The sequence below is a fragment of the Nilaparvata lugens genome, chromosome 1 (assembly GCF_014356525.2).
Source record: "Nilaparvata lugens isolate BPH chromosome 1, ASM1435652v1, whole genome shotgun sequence".
Classification (NCBI taxonomy): Eukaryota; Metazoa; Arthropoda; class Insecta; order Hemiptera; family Delphacidae; genus Nilaparvata; species Nilaparvata lugens.
Window position 1 is genome coordinate 33,808,891 of NC_052504.1, and position 18,316 is coordinate 33,827,206.

The following is an 18,316-nucleotide window of genomic DNA, read 5'->3' on the forward strand; positions in this document are numbered from 1 at the left end:
ATTCTGGTCCAACCGAGCCGCATGAAATTATTACGATCGACCTACAGGGTATGCTGTACATAATTGCATAATGAATCTTCAATTATTTTCGCATTCTTCGAATTTCTCAAGGTTGAGGTTAGATGAATCGAATCAGTAGCATGCAAGCATCGACTATCGAAATATCGATCATTAACCGTCATCAATCATCGAGATATCGACTATCGACTATCGATTTTACTGAAACATCGACCTAGCCTCAAAATTTTGTTTACAAAATTATTTTTTGAACTGTTCTTGAATGTTATTTCGCTGAAATGGCCGAGGTACTCTTGCTCAACAAGCTAAAACGCACTCAGCTGTTGCTTTGCGCTTTAGCCAACAAATATGAATTTGAAATACCGATAAAATTATGCGATTATTATTTGGACTTAAACAAAAAATTTGAAAAATTAGCTGATGATTTTAACAACCTACAACGTGATGAAATGCCTTTAGCTACTTTGACCGAATTCGATAACGTTCAAAAGGAATTTCAAGACAATTTTGATCAAATTAAATTAAAAGAAGAAGTAAATACCTGCACTCCTACTGAATCTAAAGCGTCAAATTTTATCAAGCCGCAATTGTCCATCCCAGTATTCTCTGGAGACATGGAGCAATGGGCTTCCTTTAAAAACGTATTTGAAGCGGCTGTACATAATTGCAAAGACTTTTCAAATGATGAAAAATACTATCTACTTGTATCCTATTTACGTGGAGACGCCTTGTGCTTAGTTCAAAACTTTGCTGACACTGAAAATGCATACAAGCTTGCCTTCGAAAGTTTGCATAACCGATATGACAACAAACGCTATCGAGCTTATGCCTTATACAGCAAAATCACAAACTTTCAGCCGAAGGGCAGTCTTGTTGAAGTACTTAGACATTTTGCCATTGAATTAGGCTCAGCTAAGCAATCACTATTTAATTTGAAATTGAACCATGCTGATTTCTTAATAACAATGATTTGCCTTCAGAAATTGCCTAACGCTGTAAGAGCCAAATTTGAGAATTCTTTGGGCCCTGACGACTTACCTGCTTTTGACCACCTGATGAAATTCATTTCCAACCAAGAAAAATTGCTGGAGGTAACCGCCATCAATGAGGTGAGCGAACAGTTATCTAGTGCTAGTTACACCGCTATACCAACCGCAAAAGTGAAGACTGAAGATCATTCACAAGTAGTAAAACCGCAATTTACTGAAAACAAAAGTGGCAGCAATCTGTGTGTACTATGCAACATTCCTCATCCATTGTACAAATGTGAGCGCTTTAGGAAGGAACCTATCAACAAACGAATGGATATTGTCAAGCAAAACCGCAGATGCTTCGGATGCCTCGGGTCCCACCTCAAAGCCAAATGCAATTCACTGTCCTCTTGTCGTGCATGTAAATCAATCCATCACCATACCCTGCTATGCAAAAATAATGAGAGTTCACAATCCTTTTTAATTGCTGAACGCCGACCAGATCGCTACCCTTCTGGCTCTCATAATAGGCCTACCATATCTAGTTACCAACCAGCTTCCACCTCTGGAGGTGCTAGCTGTCGCTCCCCGCCACCAGGATTTGAACCAATGTCAACACAGCGGTTTACCGATGACATACACTCATCACAATATGTAAGTAATTCATGTTGTACCGATTCGAGAATCCCGCAAAACACGGCCAGTCCCTCACGGTCTTCTTCGTCACCTTTTGGCACAGCGCCTGTGACCAATATCTCAACCCCAACCCGCAGTTCATCCACCGGCATGCCGGACACCTTCAGTGGCTGTGCACAAGTGAAAGCTGTACACGCTTCTGCTTTACTGGGCACCGCTATCGTTGCCGTTGTTGATCAATACAACCGATCACAATTACTACGTGCTGTATTGGATTGTGGCTCCATGAGATCGATTATCACTACCCGAGCTGCCCAGCAACTTGGTATCACCATCATGCCCGCACGCATTCAGATTAATGGTATCTCTGAACAAGCGACCGCTGTAAAAGGTACCACTCATTTGACACTGCTATCTCGACCGCAGTTTAACACCTTTCTCCAAACTGAAGCCCTTGTCTTAGAGCAAATAGCTGGTGACCTACCCGCTTTTCCAATCAGCAGTGAGCTCAAAACCTCACTTTCACATTTGGATCTCGCTGACCCTGGTTTTGACCAACCCAATAGGATAGACCTCTTGATCGGAGCTGACATTTATCCTAATGTATTTGTTTCTTCCGCCAATGCTATTATACCAGGAAATCCCGCTGCCTTCGCCACTATATTTGGCTATGTTCTGAGTGGAAAGCTAAATATTGAGGACTCGCCTGCTCCGCTTCATCAGATGCAACTTATCTGCACCATGTTTGCCCGCGAAGAACCGCTTGCTGAGGTCATGAACAAGTTTTGGGAGACTGAAGATGTCCAAATAAATGCGAAACTCTTATCACCTGAAGATGAACTCTGTGAACAGCTCTATGAGTCCACTACCTACCGCAATGATGAAGGCAGATATGTAGTCGCACTCCCCTTCAAGCCTAGCGCGCCTGTTCTTGTTTCAAACCGCAAGCAAGCTTATCGAAGTCACCTTGGATTATTAAAACGCTTGGAAAATTCTTCGGAACTAAAGAAGAAATACGACAACTTCATGACAGAATATCATGAGCTTGGCCATTTGGAACTTGCCAAATCCGCTTCTGACTATGTGATTCCACACCATGCAGTTTTTAAAAATAAGGACCCCACTCAGAAAATCAGGGTGGTGTTTAATGCTTCCAGCAAGGATACCAATGGGCATTCACTAAATGAGAATTTGTTACCAGGGCCAAAACTGCGGTCCAATATTATTCAAGTATTGACCAAATTCCGCACTTACAAGTACATTGTCCTTTCTGATTGCAAGCAGATGTATCGCCAAATTTTGTTAAGGCCTGAAGACTGCCGTCACCAACATGTTTTTTGGAAACCTAATTATCATGAACCTGCAAAAGAATTTGAACTTAAAACCGTAACCTATGGGCTTACTTCCAGTGCTTATTTAGCGCAACGCACATTGCAACAACTTGTCAAGGATGAAGGAGAAGCATTCCCTCTGGCAAGTAAAGTTTTAACAAGTCAAACTTATGTTGATGACCTGCTGGGAGGAAGTAAAAATTTTTCTGAAGCACAAACGCTTATTTCTGAACTGATTGAGTTATTGTCGCTTGGCTCCTTTGAACTTCAGAAATGGAACTCTAATACTCCTGAATTGATCGCTAACTTGCCTGCAGAATTTTTGGAAAATCAAGATTGTATGTTTGATGACAACGCTACTGCAAAAGTTCTTGGAATTGTCTACAGCCTGCTCGCGGACAACTTTCGCTATTTCATTTCTCCTTTTAATGGGCAAATCACTAAAAGAACCGTTCTATCATTCATCGCTCGAGTCTACGACCCCCTTGGGTGGCTCACTCCTCTCATAATGCTGTTCAAGCTATTCATGTGCACGCTGTGGTCTCAGCAATTAGCTTGGGACACTGAGGTTCCAGCCTCACTTCGAGCTCATTGGGAGCTGATTACCGCTGAAATTTCCCGTTTGGACAATGTTGTAATCCCGCGTTTACTCGCCTGTAACCGCTCTACTACCCGGCTGCTTGGATTCGCCGATGCCTCCGAAAAGGGGTTTGCTGCTTGTATATATATTCATGAAGAGACTGAAAATAGATATGTTAACTGCCGTCTCATAGCCGCCAAAAGTCATGTCGCCCTGCTGAAAACTATGACAATTCCACGCCTGGAATTGATGGGTTGTCTGCTGCTTGCTCGTTTACTATCCGCCATCTTACCTACGCTGTCCGAATATGATTTACAAGAAATTCGACTCTACACCGATTCCAAGACTGCCTTGGATTGGATCAACACACCCACATACAAATTGCAGATTTTTGTTGCCAACAGAGTACAGCAAATTACTCAGTTAACAAAACTTGAGTCATGGCATCACGTTACTTCTGCTAACAACTGTGCAGATATTGCTTCGAGAGGCTTGACTCCCGCTGAAATCGTCTCCTGCCATGATTGGTGGCACGCTACCAATGCGTTTCGTTGTCTCGCCACTGACTTTCCCGTGTCCAATCATCTTGTTTCCAACATTGTACCTGAGATGAAAACTAACCCGCTGTACATTCTCGCTACTGTTGAAGAACCAATTGAGAATCGTCTGTATACTGCTATAGAACGTGTATCCAAATTTGGAAAGCTATGTCGTATTTTTGTCTACATACTAAGATTTGTCAACCGCATCAAACCAGCCCGTTATGAATATCGCTGCAAAATAGTCAAACAGATTGAAACCTGTGAAATGCCTGCCTCAATTGACACCACCGCCTGTGAAGCTGAAATAGCTAGAAAACTCATTGTTCATGTTGTGCAACGGGATAAATTTCAGAAGGAAATAACAGAGTTGAAAGCTGGAAAATGTCCTAAGCATCTACTAACGTTGCAACCGTACATTGATGATTACGATTTGATACGCTTATCTGGTTGTCTTGAGCACGCTCCGATTTCTAGTGAAGCTAGAAATCCATTATTGCTGCCGAAAAATGAGCATGTATCCTCACTCATCATTCGACACATACATCTTCAAAATTGTCATGCCGGTCCCCGCACCACACAAGCAGCTGTTTGCCAACAGTATTGGATAATCTCTGCCCGCAATCAAGTTCGCCGCATAATACATCAATGTGTCATTTGTAACCGCTTTTGCCGCACCAACCTACAGCAACGTATGGCCCCGCTACCTGCTGAACGAGTCACCGCCAATAGACCATTCAATTTAACTGGCTTGGACTTTGCTGGTCCTTTCTCATGCAAAACATCTTTATTGAAACGCACACAAACAACAAAAGGTTATCTGTGCATATTTGTATGTTTGACCACCAAAGCTACTCATCTAGAGTTCCTGTCCTCGATATCTGTCAACAACTTCATCGCCGCTCTACACCGATTTATTGCCCGCAGAGGTGCGCCGCACACTCTGTTTTCAGACAACGTTAAGACTTTCACATCTGCCGCAAGAAAAATGTATGAGTTAGAAAAACTCTTGAAGACGATGCCCTCTGAAGTGAAGTGCTTTCTGTCTAACTACGGCATAAACTGGAAGTTCATTCCCCCTTATGCTCCGCATCAAGGAGGCATATGGGAAGCCGCCGTCAAATCCGCCAAAACACTGCTACACCGCTGTATTGGGGACACAGCTCTTACATACGAAGAGTATGACACCATTTTCGTTAGAATTGAAAGTATTCTAAATAGTCGACCGCTTACAGAATTGTCCTCTGAACCTGCTGAAGCTGCCTCCGTGCTCACTCCCGGGCACTTCCTAATTGGTAGACCTCTTACCGCACCACCGCAACCCATAGAGACGAAGGAACTATTGGTCGCACGCCGCTGGAGACTTACAAACCAAATGACCCAATATTTCTGGAATCGCTGGTCCAAGGAGTACCTATGCACCTTGATCAATCGCACAAAATGGAAAACCGCTGAAAGAAACTTGCAACTTAACGATTTGGTCATAATCAAATCTGTCAACACCTCTCCTCTCAGCTGGCCGTTAGGCAGGATTATTGCGCTACACCCTGGTAAAGATGGACTAGTACGTGTAGTCACTATCAAATGCACATCTGGGAACATTGTTCGAGACATACGCAAAGTTCACCGCATCATTTGAAACCTTCTACAAGTTACCGCACACACCGCATGAAGACCGCCTCGCTCACATCCGTGAGGATTGTTATTGTCTACACCGCTGCTACTGTCTACACCGCCGTTCCTGTCTACACTGCTGTTTCTGTCTACACCGCTGCTCCTAGCTACACCACTGTTCCTGTCTGCGCCACCTTTCTGGTCATTTGTGCAACGCTCTCACTGTGTATTGTCACCGACCCGCTGGAGATTGTTTCCACCGCTATGAAAAACTGTTCGTTTTTGAGGGGGGGGTATGTTACCGCCAATATAACTTCGGCAGTTTCCCTCTTATATCTGTCGGTAAGTTGGCTGTGTGTTTTGAATCAACCGCGCTCACCCATGGCCATCTAACATGCCACTGCCATCAGCCGCAATGATATCGCCAAGCCCATTGTAGATGGCACTGCTCTCTCTCTCGGCTTGTTCCACTCCCCACTACTACTTCGCCCGTTTCCGCTTTGTCAAGATGGCTTGTTCTAAAACGTGCACTAACGCTACCAATTTTTCCTCCCTTTGAAAGAACTTATAAATGTACGACCTCTTCGCTGCGACATGGGCCCATGTTTTCCCCCCAGCCAGTGCAAGTGATTTCTTATTACAATAAAGTGCTACCGCCTACCCGAACGAGAAAACCGCTGTTACAGTCCACTGCAAACCCGCCATCCTTGTACGAGAAGCTTCTTAAAGGTAACGACTTTATTTTGAGCTACTAAGTAACGTGATTTGAAGCCCATTACATTGGCTCTAACAGAAAGGGTTAGGTTAGGTTAGGTTAGGTTAGGTTGGGTTAGGTTAGGTTAGGTTGGGTTAGGTTAGGTTAGGTTAGGTTAGGTAAGGTTAGGTTAGGTTAGGTTAGGTTGGGTTAGGTTAGGTTAGGTTAGGTTGGGTTAGGTTAGGTTAGGTTAGGTTTTTACAAAGATTTATGTTTAATAATGTTTTAAATATAAAAGGATAGGTTAGGGGGTTAGGATTTTGCTTTGAAATCCAGAGTGTTGAATGTGAAAGGGTTAGGTTAGGTTAGGTTAGGTTAGGTTGGGTTAGGGTAGGTTAGGTTAGGTTAGGTTAGGTTAGGTTGGGTTGGGTTAGGTAAGGTTAGGTTAGGTTAGGTTAGGTAGGTTAGGTTAGGTTTTTACAAAGATTTATGTTTAATAATGTTTTAAATATGAAAGGATAGGTTAGGGGGTTAGGATTTTGCTTTAAAATCCAGAGTGTTGAATGTGAAAGGGTTAGGTTAGGTTAGGTTAGGTTAGGTTTTTGCTTTAAATTTCAATATGCTAGAAAGGGCTAGGAAACAGGTGGAGTTATGGTTTTTGATATTTCAAAGGTGAAAAGATAGGTTAGAGAGTTAGAATTTTGCTTTGAAATCCAGAGTGTTGAATGTGAAAGGGTTAGGTTAGGTTAGGTTAGGTTTTTGCTTTAAATTTCAATATGCTAGAAAGGGCCAGGAAAAGTGTAGAATTATGGTTTTTTATATTTCAAAGGTGAAAAGATAGGTTAGAGAGTTAGAATTTTGCTTTGAAATTGCAATATGCTGGAAGGGATTACAGGTTTTTACAAAGATCTATGTTTAATAATGTTTTAAATATGAAAGGATAGGTTAGGGGTTAGGTTTTCCCTTTGAAATTACAATAATTATGCTGACTTAGTTATAGTGTTTTTTAACATTAGTTAAATAACAACCGTTATATTCTATTAATTATATTATTGGGAAGTATTCTTCTTTTATTGAATGAAATGATGATAGTATATTGATTATTATATCGAATTTAATGATAAATCATCATTGGATAATAATATATCCTCATCAAAATGGAATGACGGCTCCAGTTACGGTGCTCGGTAACCATCATCACAAAGATCTAATGGGGAAAAAACCGTTACTAACGCATGTGCGATACAGAGCTGTCTGAGACCGAGAGTGGTTTGTTCTTTCTTCATTGTTAACATAACCTCATTCTTATTTGTTGTGTGCCACTTCAGAAATTCAATTCAATTTTTTTAAATGTTTTAATTGTGCTCTTAGGTTGAAATTTATAGTACAGACACATTTTTTTTGTTCCTTTCTCATTAAAAAAAATAAGTCGGTATCTTTAAAAATAGTTGAATACAATTTGTGCCATGATTAGTCACATTTATACACTATTTTCTATTAACTGACTAAACGTCTGCTACATATTCAAGCAATTTTTAGTTTTTATTTCTATTGTGTAGAGATAGAACGCAAGTAAAGTATGTCGATATGTACTGCATCGACCTTTCAATAATTTGATTTTGATATTCGATAATCAAAATGGCTGCCTCTAATAGGTTAAATGCATGTAAAATTGTGCAACTTTGAACTTTGCTTATTTTAAAAACAATAGTGAGCGCCGTTTATTTCTTGTGATTTTGGGTTCAAAATAACATACTAAATCGATCCCAACCAAAAATTTGATGAAAGGTGAGTTGGCACTGGACGTGCGATTACACCGCAGTCGCTGAAAGAGATGACTCAGGAAAAGATGTTGTAGAGGTAGAAGGTTTTTATAGAAGAAGCCATTGTGAAAAAGCGGCAAAAAAGACACTGCCACACACATCTGAATTCATATTCAGAATTAAAATTACAATCAACAAATCAATGCCAAATGGAGAGGCACTAAAAATACTCAATAATAAAAAACCAGACAAGAAATACAACTACAAAATACAATAATGACAAATTCGAGAATAGTTAATAGATTAATGACAATGGCTGTTGGGTTGGCAACAGACGGAGCGGGAAGGCACTAAATTCAAAATTACTGAGGAATTTGATCTGAGTTTCAACAGCCCTGCAGCACCTTTCTACAGCTGTTAAAATGCAGGATTGAATGATAGTTAGGTCAAATGGTAGTTTTTTAGGATACAGCCCAGAAAGAATAATTTTTCTCAACTGTTTTATATGTATTTTGGGGCGATAAATTCTAATCTGGGATTTGCAGACACGCCAAAGGGCGGCTCCACCCTCAAAAACCCCAAAAATTTCGGATTTTTTTTTTAATTTTTCCACTTAATCTCGGAAACCTCAAGTTTCTCGAGAAAAAGAATTTCCTACAAAATTAAATATGATAAAATTTCCAATAAATTAAGTGGTTGAAAGAATAAGACTTTGATATTGTCAATACCACTTTTATTTATTCGAAAATTAATTATGGAAAAATACCACAACATCTCATACCATACAATCAAATTGAGTGGTCGCGCAGGACAATACCTTTTTTGTTTCTGGAGCTAAAAATTTTAAAAAATGGGTATTTTTTAAGGGGTTTTCAAAATTATGTTAACATACCACTCCTACCTTATACAACTTGGATCTTTTTCTAGTAATGATAAAAAACTACACATCATTTTTTGAAAGAACAATTAATTTTGAACATTAATACTTTTTAAAGGCCTTCCTAACAGGAAAAATCATATTTCAGCTGGAATCATCTCACGAGGGCTATGTTTTATGAGAATCACCCGTTAGATACACTTAATTTCAGTATTTTCAGAGTGATCAGGTCTCCTCGTACTTCAGCTCGTCAAGACGGTTCAAAATCATGATCATAGCTGAAATTTGATAAAAAATATATAATTCCTCTTTGAGTGTATTTTAGCCCATATTCCCATGCACAAAAAAATGGCCAATTTCAAGTGAAACTTTCCAGATGATGACAATGACTTCATTCCACCAACAGATCATTCACCAGATTCACAAGTCAATACAGTATAGTATTTCAACCATGTAGAAAAGTAAATTCACTAAGACAATCTCAAACGTCAGGTGAGAAGTTAGCCAATAAGAACAAGAATGATCCTCTTATTAAAAATTCATCTACCAATTGCGATGAAATAATAAATAAAAAGTCAAGGAAAAGAGTTCGTAATGAAATTCAGTGGAAATGTAATAACTACCTCTTATTACATTATTATACCTCTTATTCACAAACTTTTGTGACAAATGCAATCAAGAAATATCAAACCGGGGGACTTGTCTCTAGTGACCGAAGAGGTCATCAAGAGCCTCCCAATAAAACCCCACAAGGTTCCATCAACTTTGTAAAGGAGCATATTTCCAAGTTCCCAAAATATGAGTCCCATTATTCCAGAGAAAAGACCCAAAAAGAATATCTAGGACCCCACCTAAAAATTAAAAAGTTACTCCTACTGTACAAAGAACACTGTCAACAAGAGAATCAAGTGCCATGTAAGTAGGTTAGGTTAGGTTAGGAATCAAGTGCCATGTAAGGAATGGCTGCATCGAAAAATATTCAACACAGAATTTAATTTGGGGTTTCATTTTCTAAGTACAGACACGTGTGATATTTGTGATAAGTTCCAAAGTAGATTGAGAGACACCAAACTGGATAAAGATAGAAATATCCTAAATAAATATCATGATTACTTAAATGAAGAAAAGATGTACGGTACCCGTTATCATTTAAAAAGAGAAGATAAAGTTAGAGCTAAAGCTGATGATGGATTCATTGTACTAACATTTAGAAAAATGTCTTCCACACCACATCTCTCCAATACTTCTGACAAGTCATTTCTTGTAGCTAGGAAGAAGAATAGAGATGGCGACGGTTTCCTGATCTCAGAAGTTGTTCATTTGCAATTTCGAAAAGAAGATTCAAACAGCTCAAAAACCTCTTTCGATGATATGTGGACTTCAAAAAAGTGCTTCTTTGGAAAAATTGTCGAAGGAGCAATTAAACAATGCCAGATACTTTCAACCCAACAAATGTTACCTACAACCCAACAAATCAGTACCTAGTAGAAAACTTAAGGAATTGGAGACAGCACTACAGTTTTTACCAAGTGAAGTACCGTACACTCTTTCTATAGATCGCTGGCTTTTCAAGTTATGCCAGATTTCACGGATTATAAAGGAGACTTTTTCGTGATTTAATTTCACCATACAAAGGAGAATGATACATTAGTGATTTTTTTTTAAATTGACTATTTTCGTTTTGATTCAACTACTATTCACACAATTTCTACCATAACCTTGATTACAACTTACTTCATCATACACTCTTTAATATTGTATAGGCTACAATAAATATACAGAAAAAGCATTCCTGGGAATTTGGTAAAAATAAAATGAAGTTAAGTACTGACAAATTACAAATACTGTAATATTATCCTTGGTCATATGTTATAAGTCCAGAACTGCAGTTTTGAGAAAATGGAGTCCAAAGTTTTCTTGGATGTTCAAACATATTAGAATATTTTTGATCCCCCCCCCCCAATGAAACTTACAAAGTGGGTTGAAATACACTTATTCATGATTCTATTATTTCAAAGTAATGGAAAAAAACTACTTATTTAATTATGATTTTTGAGTTGTTTGGTCCATGAAATAATATTATATAAGTGGACTTGAGTCATTTTACCAAATGATACTTTACACCATCCAAACAGCAAGCTATTCACATTCTCAAACTAACTACAGTAAAGTGTTTATAGCCAAGCATAAATTCCCAAAATTCATCTGCAATACCTGACTTAAGATGTTATAATGGTATTGATAACGGAAGTAGGACAAAAGCGGTTTTACCAAAGTGTAGACCTCACATCCGGATGTGAAATTATCTCATTTCTTTAAAAAGTGGACTTGTGTCGAATGATCAAGGATTTTTTTCCTTTTCCATGTAATAAATATACCTTAAAATGAACTAATTGTTGTTTTGTGGATTTGGAAAGGTGTTACCTCCATTCCTTAAGTTAATGCAGAGGGAGAAAAAATATCAGAGGTAAATAGTGTTAAGTCCTCCACATGCCAAACCGTCCAGGTTTCACGAAATATTGTTACATGATAAAAATCTTGAGAAAGGAAGCTATGTTGTGTCCAAGTTTCACGTTTCTAGCCCATATGGTTGTTTTCTTACATTGTTTTAAAGTCGATTTTATTTTTGTTTCTGCTCTCCTGAAAAATCAATGAAATGGAGTTAACATCCTTGACCTCTTAGGTACAAATTATTCTTCCAATGCATTTTATATTATTGTTATTAATCTTCATATATCTTGTTCTATGTTTTAAACATCCCCAACACGTTTTAATATATTAACATTGCATCGACAATTAACTCCTAGCCAAGCTTATCTTTTTAGAAGATTCATACTTTTAATACAGATTTCCTTTCATTGTCATCGCTTTTACTTGTAAGCTTCATGTATATATATGTTATGCATCTAGTAGATAATTACTAATTTGTGATTTTAAAAATCTTATAGCAATGTGCAAATATATAAGATTCTATGAATAATCAATAAAATAATAATTGAATGTAATATTTGTGTAATAATATTGAATGTAATATTTCTTTCTTCTCGTATTTTTTCTAGTTTCTTTAGAAATTATGAGCCACTAAACGTTTTAGATAAGAGCTTTGAGTTAATTGATGGCTACAATTCAATATTGGAGTAATCCAGTCAAGGAAGGGTATAGAGGGAAATGTTTGGAAGACAATATTTTTGACCCCGCAGTTCTGTTTAGAGTAGTAAGGAGGTAAAAGTCCACCCACCCTACCTACTGTGCTAAGACTTTTTCATCCAATTTTTTGCACTTTCAGGGCTTATAACTCTCCAAAAATGCATTGTCAAAGTGACTGCTTATCGTAGGTTTGTAAAGCATTGAATTCTCTTTAATTTGATGTATTATTTCAGTGTCATGTTTCCTTTCATTGTTATAGCAGCAGCTTCAATGTAGGCCTACGTATAGGGGTAGGGGGTGAAATTTTCAACTTTGCAACAAGTGTCAATTTAGCGGTTCCACACCTGTAACAGAGGAACTATTAAGGTAGGCGGACACAGATCGTCATCGGACGGACGATTGAATTTGTGCATTGTTTTCAATTGCAGTGCGCATACCCATCCGCATCGTATAGGCGCCTACCTCTATAGAGCTTTTGCTATGTTTACCACCTCCTAACTAGTCCCATTTGAGCTGCAAAGTAAAAAATTGTGTTCCAGACATTAACTTCAATTTTTTTTTGTCAAATAATCAATTGTTGCAAAATAATAGCTCATAATCAGCGTAGATCTTTTCCAACTATTTTTAAAAAGTAACGAGGCAAACGTGTTTTTTCAATTTTACGCCTTCAATAGCGGATATCTCAGAAACTATAAAATACCTTTTTTGTTAGGGCTACTCTTAATTATTATCAAGAAATAAAAAATAAGATATAGAATAAGTTGTGATAGATATTTTAGGAAATTATGTAAATTTCAATTTTGTATTCAAGTCTTGTCCATAAGATGCAGTTTTCGAGTTATATGCGAGAAACCAAAAAATGGTACCTTTGAAGAACCCAGTTTAGCACAGTGGGTAGGGGCTATGTTTACCTCCTTACCCTAAACAGAACTGCGTGGTCAAAAATTGTCTTACAAACATTTCCTTCTATACCCTTTTTTGAGCATTCATTGCCTGGACTAGGGCGAATGATATAATATGAAAACTTTTAGAGAAAACAGTGATAAACTACATTATTACATGCTTTTTCTATTTCGTACAAGATATAGATTTTTATCAATCATAATAAATTATAGTGATGATTGTATAAAATACGTCATTCAAGTACCTACTCATTTATTATCCAACTCAAGGGTCATGGAGGAGAAGATAAATCTGGACAATGAAAGTAGGAAATTATTTTATGGATTTAACAAATTTTATTAGTATTCAGAAGCCTCGTAGTAACAAACATCAATAATATACAAAAATAGAACGTCGTTCTACAAAGTTTAAAACCAACAGTAGTTCAAAAGTTGAAAGGTAACATACTTGAACAACAGAGAGGTAGGAAAATTCATTACGATTATCAATTGAAAAGAAATTATCATGATATAAAACAGAATCTTAAAAAGATACAATGAAGTAAAATAATATGCGTTTCATATAAAGGTAGTTAGACCTATTATTACATCGATTTGTACATAAACATAATTTTCACATAATTACATGACACAATAATCACAGAAAATGAAACAATAATTTAAGTACAAATGCAGCTGGATAAAAAAATTAAATAATGATAAAGACATAGAAAGCTATTATTTTTTATGATCTTTAAAATTATAATTTTAGTTCTTTCGATTATAATGGCAAAAAAATTTACACAATTACTAAATTTAACTGATTAATTACATTTTACAATGTAGTCTTATTAGTTTGGTCTTCAGGTTAAAAAATGTTTCAGCATTAGTTATAAAATCACTAGGATAATAAGTGAAAAAATTTGAAGTCTATGTATAAAACTATAATGTCAAAAATGTTATATTATTTTACAAAATCCATTAATTTGTTGATAATATTGTTAAACTGCACATACTAGAATTGACATGATCGGTGTAAATATACCAGCAAATACTTTAGCGTATTTTATTCTGATAATCTCTTGAATAGTTGAGTTTTCAAGATATTTCCTAGTTTAATTTGTAGTCCCATCCAAATACATACGTTGTAACACTCCTAGTGGTATGAGCCACTGCACAAATTTATTTATTCTTTGATGAAACTTCATCATTCTAAATAAGTGATGAGGACAATACTTGAATACTACAAAGCCATTGAACGATATTAGCCATTTCCACACTTAATTCATACCCAGAATATTGTCCTCCGATTGGTCAGGTGTTAATGAGAATTATCCAATAGAAAACAATTGTGAGTGTCCACCGACAATCAATATAGGCCAGACGATATTGAGCGTTTTTTCAGGCGCCATCCCAATCAGCCAATCGGAAAGCTTCCTGTTCTGCCGACTCTAAAAACGCTTAATATAGTCTGGCCCTACGTGTGAAAAACAGGCATTGGAGTTGTTGCTTGAAAAGGTATGTTAATTATGAATGTTTCAGCCTTTGTTGAGTTATTGTTGATCGATATCTCCGCCAGTAGTGTTACCAGTGAAAGGGGTGGGGGTGGCTAGAGTCTTTGCAATGAGGGAAGTGCGCAGTACTCGGGAAGCGGAAGCCAATGAAGAGCGCCTTCGTTCACTTTTTTTGTCAACAGCAAGATGCTTCACCCTGTCCAGCAGTGGAGTTCCGGTTGGCGTATCTGAAACCAATAACTAACTTAGTTCAATCATCAATGTACAGAGTGAGTCATATGTATGGGAACCCTTCATTCAATTGGAGACTGTTGTAGATATATATATATATATATATATATATATATATATATATATATTATATATATATATATATATATATATACTGTAACTTTCAGGATAAGTTATTGGTCAAATACTCTACCTTTTGACGTACAACTGAATGTCAACTTCTCATAAGGGGGTGACTTAGGGGTTGTAACTCAAATATTTTAAATGTAAACACCCATTGTGTGTTACATAATTTTAAAGGCCTTTTTAAAACAAGAAAGATGCCATCGATAAAAATATTTTATGATACTTGTATCCAAAATGACGGCTGATTGAACTTTATCAATTATTTCTTTAAAAACTAAATCTTCAATCAGCCGCCATTTTGTATAAACGTATCATAGAACATTTTTATTGATGTCATCTTTCTGGTTTTGAAAAGGCCTTTAAAATGATGTATCACACAAAGGGTGTTTTTGGCCCCCTGTGGGTTGAGTCGATCATCGTACTTAATAATTTGTTGAAAACCAGAATTTACCCACAGTATCCATGCTTGTCGTAGGAGGCGACTAAAATGGACCTCAAGGCAACTCCAGAAGTTGCCTTGCCTTCAAACCCACGGGATCTGCCCCATCAGGGCAGTTTCGGAGGGGCAAAAAGAAAAACCCAAGAGACCAGAGATGGGTGAAACTCTAGGCACAAATGTGTGTCAAGAGGCTGAGTCAAGGGTGGCCGGGCGCCCTAGAGGCAGTTTGGCGTCCCCTCTCTCAGCGGAAGGACCTACAAAAAGGCCCGGAGTGGAACTCACGTAGGTCACGAGTTTGTGGGTGGAGAGGCCAAAACTCACCACTGTTCAAAGAAAGGCGGCCATTTAGGCAAAACTTCTTGGGAGAGGTAAGGCTTTTGACCCTGCAAAGTTTCGGAGAGGCAAAAAACCCAAGAGACCAGTGATGGGTGAAAAACCAGGCACAAATGTGGGTCAAGAGGCTGAGTCAAGGGTGACTGAGTCAAGGTAGAGCCAACTTGGCAACTTCCTCAGCGGAAGGACCTACTAAGAAGGCCAGGAGTGAAACTCACGCAGGTCACGAGGACTAATCAGTCTGAAGAGACTGCCAAGCATATCACACTGGATTGCGACAAGGATTGCAACCAGGTGATGAATGGAATGTTAATATAGGGAAAAACTCCTAGTTTTTGTAAAGGACATAGATATTGGTTTGCCTAACTAACATACTACTTGGGAACACAATAAGCTTCGGTTGACGTGTGGGGTTCTTTAAACCTTTGGATCCTTGAATCAATCCCTTCAAAATAATATTCGTATGACTCAATGTACCTAGAGTTCATGCATTCTAGGTACATTGGTGTAAGTAGGGGGTTTGTGGGGGTTGAGCCTCCATTTAAGACCAAGGTCAAGGTCAAATTGAAGGTCAAGGTTGAGAGATGTTATCTCAACCACCACCCCGCCCCGACTGAATTCTCTGTTGGAATGAGCCCTGTATTTATAGGCCAGGGAGGAGATGTTTACAGCAAGAATTTCTATTAAACACTGAGGATAATATTTTTATTAGGGGCGTGGCCTAATTAAATTCCCTCCCCCACACCCCTAAAAGGTGTGGCCTAATACCATTATTATTTCCCACTAGGTATACAACCAAAAGTCAAGGTCAAGAGATGTTATCTCAACCACCTTGACTGAAATTTCTGTTGGAATGAGCCCGGTATTTATAGTAATTTTATCCAGTTCCACAAACATGTTTGAACAGGTCTGTGAAAATTAATTGATAACATTATACAGAACAGGATTGAGGTCAAATTCAAGGTCAAGGTCAATGATGATCCCCACTTGGATAAAATATCTACTGCAAGTAAAACTAAGGGAGAGAGTAAACGACCGCTGGATATTCTCCAGCAAGAAAAGTTCACACTCTTCCCAATGCAATAAGAGATCTCATACCTACTGGATATTCTCCAGTCAAGAGGTATTAAATCCATCTATTGCAATCAAATCTAGTCTAATGTGAAACCAATCTAAAACTAATAAATTGATAACCTAGTGCAAGGGTAGTGGGAGAATAAACAACTACTGGATATTCTCCAGTCAAGAGATGTTATCTCAACCACCACCCTGCCCCGACTGAATTCTCTGTTGGATGATCCCGGTATTTATAGTAATTTTATCAGCATCAAAATCCAGTTCCCACGGTTTTTTGTATACCGTCTTGCAAACATGTTTGAACAGGTCTAATAATTAAATAATAATAATACAAAATAATTATCAAATAATTGAATAATTATAATAGATGAATAATTAAATAATAATTAAATTTATTACTAAATATTTCAAACAAAAATAATTATTAAATAATTGAATAATTATAATAGATAGGTAAATAATTAAATAATAATATTTAAAATATTTTTCAAATATTTTTTTGTAGCGACTAATTCGTACTTCATCTCCAATCTGTTTTACAAATGCTTTTACCAATGTTTTACAAATGCTAGCTTTCTCTATATTCATCAGCACATATTTCTCGTTTTTCCTATTCACCTCAACAGGTTTCATTCGAATTGTTCTGTGGACACTGTTATTGTAATTAGTTATTAGTTTAGGTAGTAGTTCCAGCCATTTATGATTACCCTGTATTTTGAATTCACGGAACATATTCTCTTTGTGAGTTCGATTGAAGCGCTCACAAATTGCTGCTTTTTTATCACTATAATGTACTGTAATGATTGATTTTATGAGTTTTGAATAGATTCTGAACAGCTGCTTTGTAGAAACCAATCTATTTTCAGGAGCAAATCTAACTTTTTTCAAGTGTTTTTTTTATCTCACAATGAAATAGGTTCAAAAACAATTGGGAAATTATTTTGTAGGTTTGAGAGTAAATCAATCAGGAATAAGTTCAGTTTATTATATTTCTCAAACATTGTTTTAGATTGCAATTCAACCTATATAAATAGATGTATAACAACTTTATTATCATTTCAGTACCAGATTTACAATGGACCACAAGCCACAAGCCAGATTGCTTTCCTCTCTATATAAAAAAATGGTGACGAGTATTAATGGTAATGTTATCTTATATAAATGGACAGAATTCTTGACTACTGACATTAAGATACTATTTGAACAATTTAGACCAACTATTCTGGAAATAATGCTTTCAAAATTGAAAAAATTTAATGGAAATGTTAAATGGTTTGTTAGTTTACAAGTGAAATTAAAAAAAATTGTAACTGATGTTGATCAAATGGAAATCACACCTACATTTCATGGAAAATCAAGATCAATTATAAATATTCATAATAATACCAATGAATTTCATAAGCAATGGGAGGAGGCTGAAAATATAATAAATGAAAAGTTTGATAAATTCATTCAAAATGGTAGTGGGTGGGTAATTGATGAGTTTCAAAGATTTGATTTGAATATAGTGAAATATTCACTCATACATGGAACAGGTTCATATGT

At 37.1% G+C, this 18,316-nt stretch overlaps 2 protein-coding genes across 2 annotated transcripts in view; one reads left to right on the plus strand and one right to left on the minus strand.

The window, feature by feature from the left end:
* Nucleotides 1-983: 983 nt before the first annotated feature.
* On the plus strand, nt 984-5,714 carry LOC111050818. Its single transcript, XM_022337177.2, has one exon. It carries the CDS (start codon nt 984-986, stop codon nt 5,712-5,714), a length of 4,731 nt encoding a protein of 1,576 aa, XP_022192869.2.
* Nucleotides 5,715-13,385: 7,671 nt separating this feature from the next.
* Nucleotides 13,386-18,316, minus strand: part of LOC111044520 (disks large-associated protein 5) — a 42,519-nt gene continuing 37,588 nt past the window's right edge. Inside the window, exon 10 of the mRNA XM_022329689.2 lies at nt 13,386-14,792. Coding sequence (XP_022185381.2) covers nt 14,605-14,792 — 188 coding nt within the window. The 3' untranslated portion in view covers nt 13,386-14,604. The remainder of the gene's footprint in view (nt 14,793-18,316) is intronic.